Genomic DNA, 11,249 nt, shown 5'->3' with positions numbered 1-11,249 from the left:
ATTTTATTTTAATATATATTATTTAAGTCAATTTTATTTTAATTGTTTAGATAAAGAAAATTTAATAAATTGAAAAAAGTTGAAATGGTCGGAGGATTCAGGGAATATAACACTAAATCTGGTTCATTTGCTTTACCATGCTTTTGGTCGTCATTTTAACCAGTGAACGCCACCTTTTCATCAGCAAAAACTACTTTAGGAGAACAATTTAAGTAAGCTCCAGAAATGTCGATATCCATCACTGTCGATTCATTGCGTCTTCGTTTTGCTACGGAGGCGGCGTCTTATATTAGTCGCTTTCAGCTGCATTTTCTGAATCAACTTTGCAGGTGATCAAGCATGGGAACAAAGTTTAGAGCAGCAGTTATCACTCTTTTTCTTTCATCCCTCCTTCTTGATCAGCTGGTGTTTTCTGAATCCAACGATGGATTAATTAGAATTGAACTGAAAAAGTTTAAGTTGGATGAAAACAACCGCATTGCTGCTCGACTTATCCCGCAACTACCGGATTCTCCAAATGATGGCGTCATTGTAGGGCTAAAGAATTACCAGAACATGCAGTACTATGGTGAGATTTCAATCGGTACACCACCACAGAAATTCACTGTGCAATTTGATACAGGAAGCTCTAACTTGTGGATAACTTCCTCAAAGTGCTACTTTTCCGTAAGTTTGATCATATTTATACACAAGATTATACTATATATGAGGGGAGAAAATTATGTTAAAATTTTCTTTCTTCTGCTGCAGAGTGCATGTCATTCTAAATCCAAATACTATGCCCGTCGATCAAGAACGTATAAAAAGACCGGTTGGTGTCTGTTGCAACTTTTAAGCATGAAGGTGATATTGACTTGAAACATAATAATGTTGTTGATTTGCACAGGAACACCTGCTAGGATAGGCTATGGTGAAGATTCAATATCTGGCAGGATTAGCCAAGACAATTTTGTAGTTGGTGGTTTAACAATTAAGAATCAGGTTATATATATACAACATATCCTTTTATAGACTTTCCAAATCATCATTTCTCTAATACTAATACTACACTTAAGTTTACTACAACTACAGGTCTTCGTTGAAGCAACAAGCCTGCCCGATTCTGAGATTTATACTAATACCAAGTTTGATGGCATTCTTGGCCTTGGATTTCAGGAGAAATCAATTAGAGGTGTTGTTCCAATATGGTATGTACTATCTTATGTTAAATTAAAATTTATTAGGATATTCCTCTTAAATTAAGGAGTAACCACTCACATTTGCAGGTACAACATGATGTACCAGGGTCTGATTCAGAATCGAGTGTTCTCATTTTGGCTTAATAGAAACACAGAAGAAGAGGAAGGAGGTGAAGTTGTGTTTGGTTGGCGGCCTGATTCAAGGCATTACATGGGGGACCATACTTATGTCCCTGTGAACCGCAAGGGTTATTGGCAGGTTGGAAAATTTTTATACATATTTTTATTTTTTATGGTTGTTTATTTTATATTCTTATAGTTTGTTTTCTCTACTAGTTTGATATGGGTGATGTCACTATAAACGGTAAACATTTAGGTGAGCTCTTTCTTCGGTCATTTCTTAAACTAAGAGATATTGTTTAACGGGAGATTATGTTGGTGTAATGAAGAAAAGAAAAAGAGAGAACATGCCATTTATTGACTATAAAGTACATTTTCCAGGTGTAACTGGTCTTTCTGCATTCCCGGATTCTGGATGTTCTCTATTGTTAGGTCCAACTGTATGTAAAACTGAAAAATGGTTTTATTTTGTTTTTCTTACAATGACAGATAAATAATGAATTATTTTCATAAGTGTAGATTGCGATTACCATGTTAAACCATGAAATTGGAGTTGACAGAGAAGATAACCCTAAATGCAAGTCAATTGTAAGAATGCATGGACAACAAATTCTGAACATGCTCCTAATAAAGGTTTGCTATTTTTGTTGTTGAAATTTGATTTTTCTTAAAATACATAAATTCTAATATTGTCTTAACTTTTAATAGGAGAAACTTGAGAAAATTTGTTCCCTAATTGGATTAGGCCGAGTTCAAGGAAAGAAAAGTAATAATGAAAGAACATTTATGAGCAATATTTGTGAAATGATAGTTGCATGGATGGAGATTCAGCGTAGGAAGAATCAAACAGAAGATGTTATTTTAAACTACGTTGATGAGGTAAATAATTTCTCACATAAAATAATTAAAATTAACATATGAATCAAATAAATGATAAAAGAATCTTTACATCAGCTATGTGATTCGATGCCACAAAATCAGCAAAGGCAATCAACTGTGAACTGTTTGCGAATTTCCTCAATGCCTATAGTTTCATTTTTAATTGGTGGTAGAAATTTTACACTTTCACCTGAGGAGGTAAATATATGTCTATCTTATTTATTTTAATTGTTACATATTTTGTGTTCTTATTGATAAATATTTTATTTATCCTCAATCAGTATGTATTGAAGACTATTGGAGGTGGTTGCATAAGTGGCTTTAGATCCTTAGATATTCCTCATCCAATTGGATATACCTGGTTTGTCATAATCTCTTTCTCTTCTCTTTACTTGTAAAAATAAATAAAACTTGATTCTTTTTTATGAAATTAAGAAGGTAGAACCAATCTTATATTGGGTGGCAATCCCGACTTTAAAGGATTCTTAATCACGAGATCTTTAATATCTTATTCAAATACTCTTTTATTTGAACTACATTAGTGTGTTATATTAATTTTTATTTTTAAACATTAAAAAGTTGAATTTGAGATCTTTGATTTTTTAATCAAATTATAATTTTTTAGTTTAAAAAACTAGAAAATATACATTATCAGTTTTCTCCTAATATATCAAACTAGTCTAGACAATTTGTATTAATTCACTAATCTTGATTATGATTAATGTGATTTTTGAAGGGTTTTGGGGGCCATATTCATGGGTCGTTATCACACCGTATTTGACTATGGAGGAATGAGAGTTGGATTTGCAGATGCAGCATAATAATAATAATAATATTAATATTGGACACATTTGTTAAATTCATTTATATTGCGAAGAAGGCAAATTTGTTTCATTTACAATAATTATATTCATATTCAGTTTATTGATGGATTATTGATTAAATATTCTTTAGCATTAAACATACATTAAATAAATCATTTTATTATAGTAAATATTAAAAATTTTACCCTTCCAGTTTATAAATATTAAATAATATTTTTTTTTATAAATATTTATTCATAAATTTAAAATTAATTTCAAAATAAAATTAAATAATTATTTGAGAATAATTATTGTATTAATTCCAAATTAAAATAAAAAAATAATTTGGAAAATAATATTAATTAAATTCTAAATTAATTTTAAAATATTTCAAAAAAAATCAAACAATTATTTAAGAAAATGTGGCAGCCATTAAATTTCAAAATAATTATTTATGAACATTTACAATAAAAAAAGTAAAATATATTTTTTTATTAATTAATTTGGTGTATTTTACCTGTTAAAATAAAGTTAAAAGGATAATGAATAATCAAATTCAAATCAAACAAGTCCTTAATATTTAAGATGACTTTGATCTATCTTCTACGCAGACCAGCGACAGCCATTGCAATGAAAACAACGACAGAAACACAACATAAAACTCTAACGAAGTAAAATATAAAAATATAAACCAAAAAAATAATGGAAAACTAAAAAGTAAAGTGTATAAATATATTTTAAAGGCCAGGATTTGTATATATTTTCATCGAAGTTAATTAGTTGCTTTCTGCATTTTCTGAATCAAGTTTTTCAAATCACTTTCCAGGTGATCAAGCATGAGAACAAAGGTTAAAAGCATAAATTATCACACTTTTTCTTTCATCCATCGTTCAACTGGTGTTTTCTGAATCCATCTATGGATTTGTGAGAATTTGACTGAAAAAGTTTAAGATAAATGAAAACAACTGAATCACTGCTTGATTTACCATGCAAATACTGGATTCTCAAAATGTTGACACCATTGTTTAAGACTAAAGAATTACATTGGTGAGATTTCAATCGGTACACCACCACAAAAATTCACTGTGATTTTTGATACAAGAAGCTCTAATATGTGGCTACCTTCCTCAAGGTGCTAGCTACTTATCAGTATGTTTGATCATATTTATTCCCAAGATTCATTTATACAAATTTTTAAGATAAGAAAATTACGTATTGCATGTTATTTTCATTCCAAATACTATGCGCGTCAATCAATTATAACATATAAAGTGAAGAGTCCACTCCAGTCCAGTCCGTGTTTGTTGCAACTTTTACTTAAATAACTTCGCTAATTAATTCTCATAAACAAACATAAATAATAATAAAAACTTTTTAAACTTGATAGCCTTTGCAGAAAACTCGAGACTCATCCGTGGAGTGAGTTGTGAGACAATCACTAGTGAGAAAAACACTATTAAAGACGGCGAAAACCGTCGTTAAAAGCCCTAATGCCGACGTTAATAATTATTAACGTCGGCAACCAAAGCCTTCGTTCGTCGACGCTACAAAAGTCGACGTTAAAATATTTTGATTATTAACCACGACTTTAAGGGGAGGAAGACATGGTTAATAATGATGATTATCAACGTCAGCGTTAGGAGAACGCCGACATTGATATTCATCACTATTAACCATGACTTTAGGGGGAGGAAGCCGTGATTAATAATGATGAATATCAATATCGGCGCTAAGAGGACACTTATCATTATCAACGTCGGCTTCCTCCTAACATCGACGTTGATAAATGTTGCTCTAAAGTTTTTTATGGTTCACTTATTAACGTCGGCCTTCCTTAACGCCGATGTTAATAATTGTCTCTCTCTGGTTTTTGGTTATTTTTTGAATTTTACAAAGCCTGTTTAAAATGTTTTTACGCAAAAAGACATTTCATAAATCAAATACAATTCAAAATTCGACAAAAATCTCAAACCGCAATACACAAATCTCAAATCAAATCTGTTAGAATCGACTTTAACAATAGAAGGGAGTTGAATATTTTTGAGCTAATTATTACTTTCAATTCGATTTTAATCTTGTTAGAGATTCAAATATGTTTCTATTCTTCACAAATCGTCGCAAATTCTTGAACGAATTCAAATGCGGAAATGTTTGCGAGATTTGAAGCGGCAGATTACGAACTTAGAGATGCAGAAAAGAAAATAACACAAGAGTATTATGGATGATCGAAGATAAAACTCTTACTTCACCCTTTCTTCTGTTTTTAGAAGAATTTCACTAGAAGTTTTGGTTTGTATAATGTCTACACAAATCCAGTCAGAACCTAAGACTTAACAACTGTCTGTTATGAACTTCTAGTTATCACTCTGTTGAACAAACAATGTTCTGTTCAACTTAAAATACTGATTATGCTCTCAAATATTACAGTGAATCAACTCTTAGCTTAGCGTATAAAAAGCACTTATAAAGATGAGCTAGAGAGAGAGAGTAATTGATCGAGTTCTGAAGCTTGTTGTTCGTTGTTCGTATGTTCGAAGATTCGTTCTGAGATCGTTAGATTCAAAAAGTCTATTTTCCGTTGTACTATGGAGTCGTTATATATTGACGCGTATAGTAACGGTCGAATCTGATTCTTGGATATGTGATTTGACCGAGAGGCCATATATTCAGGACTCCGCCGTCCAGAAATTAAGGGATTCGCCGTTCAGAAATCCAGGGATTCGACGTTGTATTTTGATGTCCTTTTATATTGAAACATAGGCAATGGTCGAATCTCATTTGTAGATACATGTCAACTTTCTAGTGATTGTATTCTAGGTGGAAACTTATTTGTTAACGTAACTCTACTGTTCACGTAATACTACTGTTGGATTCTTCAGATTACTGCTGAAGCAAGTCGGCTGTTAGCGCTTTTTCAGACTAGTGCTGAAGCAAGTTGTCTGTCCACGCTAGTCTGCTGTTAACACTTCTTCAACTCTGTTGTTGAAGTAACTCGTCTGTTAACGCTTCCTCAGCTCTACTGTTGAAGTGAGACGTCTGCTCGCACTTCCTCAGCTCTACTGTTGAAGTGAGACGTCTGCTCGCACTTCCTCAACTCTACTGTTGAAGTGAGACGTCTGCTCACGCTTCCTCAGCTTTGCTGTTGAAATGAGAAGTCTATTTGCGCTTACTCAGCTTTGCTGTTGAAGTGAGACGCCTGCTCGCGTTTCCTGCAAATAAAGTTTTTGCATAACTTAGTTTTATTCAATTATTAGTGCATCATCAAAACTATATATGTCGTATAGATTTTAATTATCCTAAGTTTATTTTAATCAATTAAATCATTTTTTTAATTCAACTTAATTAATGAATTCATATTTAATCTTTATTAAATAATTTTCAATTTTTCTTTATTTAACTTAAGCTAACAAAATCGTATGTGAATTACTGATTGGGGTTCGGAGGGAGAATCTTAGACATAAGCGCCTCTAAAGCCTCTTGTTGTGTGCGCACCTGTGCCTGTAGCAGGCACCTCATGCCGTTCGTTTGGAGTTGCTACAAACGACGCCTGCATAGCGTTCATCCTCTACTCCTGTGCCTCCTACTATGCTTCCTGATTTGCGCGCATCTTCTCCATCTCTTCTCGCAGGATCCTGTTCTCCTCCATCAGAATGTGTTGTGACACACGTGAGTTGACGCTAGAGGAAGAACTTCCCCTTTGATCGGGTCTAAGGTGAGTGAGACATATTCCCGATCCCATCTCTGCCACCCTCCCGTGTCCTTGTCGTCCCAAAGAAGACTCAAACACCTCGAGCAATGACAAATGAGAGTTTGTTTCAAGCTGCTCACGCATCACAATCTACAATAATTTACAATATTAATGTTAGTAATTTTAAACTAATAAAACTAAAATGATAGAAAAGATAACATCTATGACGACCTGCTGAACTAGCGGAGAAGACGCGAGAGTCATGGAAAGTCGCTCTTCTGGATTCGATTCAGCTATAGCATATGTAAGAGGTTCACGATGATTTCCGACATTAGTGGTCTGAATTCCGGCTCAGGCTTTAATAAATAACAAAAACAGTGAAAATTATTAGTTGCTCTACAAAAGAAAATATCGAAAAATTGTGATAATGAAGGTGTATAGAGTCATGCATCATGTAGAGTTCTAAACCAAAACCATGATCACTAATTCACCATCAATAGTCAGTTTTTGATAAGTCATTTAAAAAAAAACACATTTACCTTTTAGGGTGGCTCCTGACATGGCATTTATGTAGGCATCTAAGATGCATACCTGTAAATAAAACCATCATCTTATATCATAAGAATATCTAAATAAGATCCTTACAAGCCTAGACAAATAACCCCAACTTTGCACAAACTCCCCACTTTCCTAAATCATCCGATCATTCATCCTGTTAATTAATACAGTAATGTTCTTTCGAATCCACTCAATCATGACACTAAAATCCTTTGAGTAGAGTGTTTTCATTGCAAACTCTATGAATAGATTATCACATATATGTAAATAAGAAAAAAATTGAACCGGATAAAAACATAATTGTAAAATGGGATTTCTCAGAGTTTTTTCGAGAATTTTCGATCAAAATGTGATATACTTTCTTTTTCTTATTCATAATTGTTATAGAAACTCTTTTAAAAAATGATATCATTCGAAGAAAACTCGAGACTCATCCGTTGAGTGAGTTGTGAGATAATGAAGTATCATGTCATATTTATTTTTCGCTAATGACACGCTTTGCATGGTTAATGCCACATACAAAAATATTAAGCATTTTTTTTTTGGATATTTTATAGTTATTCGGTGTTTATTCCGGTCTTCCAGTTAATCTTAATAAATCAAATATTTTTTTCTCAAATTATGTTTCGAATATGCGAAAAATGAGGTTGAAAATGTTTTTTGGGTAATAATTAGTGTTTTTTTATCAACATATCTTTATATGTCATTGAGTGCTAAATTACTATTTAAGGTCTTTTGAGACCAGATTATTACTAAAATTGAATGTAAGCTATCTAAATAGAAAGAGGTTAGGTAATCCTTATTAAAAAATATTGTAATATTGATGTCTTTATTCATTTTTCCAAGAGTGTGAACATTAACCACCCTAAAGATTGAGGTATCCTACATGAAAAATCTTATATTTTAGTTAAAATAATTATATTTTATACATTTAAGTCTGTATAATTTTAAATAAAAGTAATATAACTTAGTTGATTAAATGAAATGTTAATACATATAATGATCTAGAGATTAACCCTTTCTAGTGCTACTACTTTTTACTACTTTTTATTGGCGGTCGCTTAGTTAACATTGCGTTGACAATACATTCATAATTTTTACGTGGGATATTGCTACAGTTTGTTCGTTAAAATATTTAACAAAACTTTTTGTTGGGAGAAATTTTAGAATCAAAGATTCATCTAAGATCTAATTTTATTGCAGACCTACATATTTGAGTTATTATTCAAATTATTTATTTAGTAAACTATTTAATTGGAGAAAAATTGTCTAATCTAAAATAGTGTTAGATTTCCAATGCATATCATTCATTTGTGTTATTATTATAATGTATTATGCATATCATTCATTTGTGTTATTATTATAATGTATTTTGAGTTTGGTTTCGAAAAGATGGTGGATTTAGTCGGGAGAGTTAATCGTTCTTTTTAAAAACTTATAATCTCGATAACCTATTGGGTAACATAGTTGTATTTTATTTTATTTTTATGTCATTCTTGTCGTTGTGTTTAAGCGATTATTATCATTTTTAATATAAATAAACCATAAAAAAAAATGAAACAAGATTCTTACCTAATGTAAATTAGATTTCATCAGATACCAATGTGTCTTATACCAATGTACATTGATTGTGTTTCCTCCTCGATCGCCAACGAAACCAACATGTAGAGGCTAACAACCAAAAAGACCTCAAACTTTTAACAAACAAATTTCAAAAGTGTGAAATTTTAGATAAACACAGACACACACCTGATGAACATCTCCCATGAGCTAAGAACATCAATGCCTCTGTTAGATTATCTGCAGATTTCAAACATGAAACAGAACATCAATGCCTCTGTTAGATTATCTGCAGATTTCAAACATGAAACAGAACATCAATGCTATTTCTATAAGAAGCTGATATCAAAATCTTACATCTCTTTGAGGAATTAGGGTCATTGTAAGTCATAAGCTGCATTGTGTAGTTATATATGGCTGCTGTAACACATCTATTTTCCTGTCCTTTAGTGTCATGGCAGTCTCCTACATAAAGGGTATTTACTATTAGCAGAAAATCAAAGAGAATAAGGGATGAAATCTTGAACTCACTTTTGAAATCATAGTACTTACATCTGAAATCAGGAGTGCTGCAGAAGTGAAGAGATGAACTCCAGCGATAATTTAACCTGATTTCATCAGGCCATGAACAGACATTGGATAAATTTCCTTTGGCTACACTAGGAAGTAACGATTTCACAGCAGCTGATGCATCTGCAGTAAGATAGGCCTAATAGATAGAAACCCATGAAGTTAAATTCAATAACCTAATTGAAAATCTCCATAGCTGGGATTCAAATTTTTTAAGAAACTTTGAATCAACTAAAAATAACTGTTGGGTTCTGAATTGATTTGAGTCTTACTTCAGCAATCTTGCAGGTAGCGTAATGCCCCTCTTTTCCCTGGAATCATCTGAAGAAGAAGAAGAAGAATCACTCGTCCAGCCCACAAGAACTCAGACCTACCCATTTGTAAGATAATCAGAGGAAGAAGAAGTTCTATATATATATTAACATATATCATCAGAATCGAGCCCCGGATTGCCAAGTGGTAGTATCATCTGGTCTTTTGCAAGGAAACATGAAAAGCCTGAAAAAAAGTAGTTCATTTTCACCCATAAAGTATATTCAATCACTTGCATGTGTGTGTGAGCGGTTCAATTTTGTTAGGTTAATTTCACGAAATGCAAATTTGAAACCGTCGATTAACCAGGTTTGATAGGTTAATAGAATAGTTTAATCGGTTTGAACTACACAATTATCAAATTATTACCTGTTATCCTTAATACTGGTTAGTTTATTCGGTAGTTTAGTAGAAAATGTTTATCCTCAAGTTAAGTTCTAATTAAATAGTGGAGATTGTTACCTAGATAATGTAGAAATGATTGGATTGAAGTCTGAAATCTAAGATCTCTAATTCAAATTTTTTTTTTTTTTATCAAAAAAGTAATGATAGAGAAAAAAATTTAGTGTTATGAATGGTTTTAGATTGATGTATTGTTATATTTAAGTTTTATTAGTTTCATGCAAATATATATTCAAATATAACAATACATTAATTAAAAAAAAAACACTCAAACTAAATCTAGTTGTATGCTAACAATTTTGTGTTGGATTTTTTTTTGAAGAAATTATACATGAGATCCTATGAACTCCATTTAAATAAGTTCAAAGCATGCATAAGATACTAGTATAGAAGAAGCCCAAGTTATTTTAAAAGTAAACATGTTATGTTATTTGATTTGTTTTATATCAATTTGGGTGGGGCTTCTTTATATATATATATATATTTCTTTTTTTTATTTTCCCAGATTGAGAATAATTAATAATAATATATTCTTTTTTATTTACCCTAACATGTTATAAATTGAGCATATTTGTACACCATTAACATTCTGCTGCTATATTTATTTGAGACAAATGTTTTATTCATTCATCCCAAGTTAAGGTCAAAATAAATTAAATGATTATTTGAAAAAAATGTTATATATTTCTTTCCACCAGAGTCGAATCCGTATTTGAAAATCTTTGACTTAAACTTTGTCAAATGATTTGGTGTATTTTACCAATAATAAAAAAGGCAAATGGCCAAACATAGCTAAAGTTATTTGGCCCAAGGCCTATGCTACGCGGAGGTCAAGCGTGCGACCAATAAAGCAAACAAATAGGGCTAACGCCCAGACTGACGAAAGGGACCTTGAACTCCCAATGCAATGAAACGTAGATGGAATGCCCAAGGCAGCGCTCAACGCGCGTTCGCGACCTCGAGTCGTCTTCTTGGACATCAAATAAAGATGTCCGTGTTAAAATTGTTAGTTTAAATCTTTATTCCTTAAGTTTATATTCTTATTACTATATGTCGATAAATTAAGACAAACATAAATTGAGAACATATACCTGAATTTGAAATAAAGAACGGTTCAATAAGTCATTTTTTGTTATTTTTCGAATCATCTCTCGATCTTGAATATTCTTGTTCTGAACC

The 11,249-nt window shown here is 31.8% G+C and overlaps 1 protein-coding gene and 1 pseudogene across 1 annotated transcript; one reads left to right on the top strand and one right to left on the bottom strand.

The window, feature by feature from the left end:
• Window positions 1–339: 339 nt before the first annotated feature.
• Window positions 340–2,998, top strand: LOC124933855 (aspartic proteinase-like). Its single transcript, XM_047474295.1, has 12 exons — window positions 340–666; window positions 751–811; window positions 887–981; window positions 1,072–1,187; window positions 1,266–1,437; window positions 1,515–1,554; window positions 1,680–1,738; window positions 1,818–1,931; window positions 2,007–2,177; window positions 2,253–2,375; window positions 2,459–2,538; window positions 2,914–2,998. Exons 1-12 carry the CDS (start codon window positions 340–342, stop codon window positions 2,996–2,998), a joined length of 1,443 nt encoding a protein of 480 aa, XP_047330251.1.
• Window positions 2,999–6,563: 3,565 nt separating this feature from the next.
• LOC124933854 lies at window positions 6,564–9,734 on the bottom strand (annotated as a pseudogene).
• Window positions 9,735–11,249: the final 1,515 nt, after the last annotated feature.

Source organism: Impatiens glandulifera, chromosome 4 (assembly GCF_907164915.1).
Source record: "Impatiens glandulifera chromosome 4, dImpGla2.1, whole genome shotgun sequence".
Taxonomy (NCBI): Eukaryota; Viridiplantae; Streptophyta; class Magnoliopsida; order Ericales; family Balsaminaceae; genus Impatiens; species Impatiens glandulifera.
Note: the sequence above shows the minus strand (reverse complement) of the source record. Positions and strands in the feature narration are given on the sequence as shown.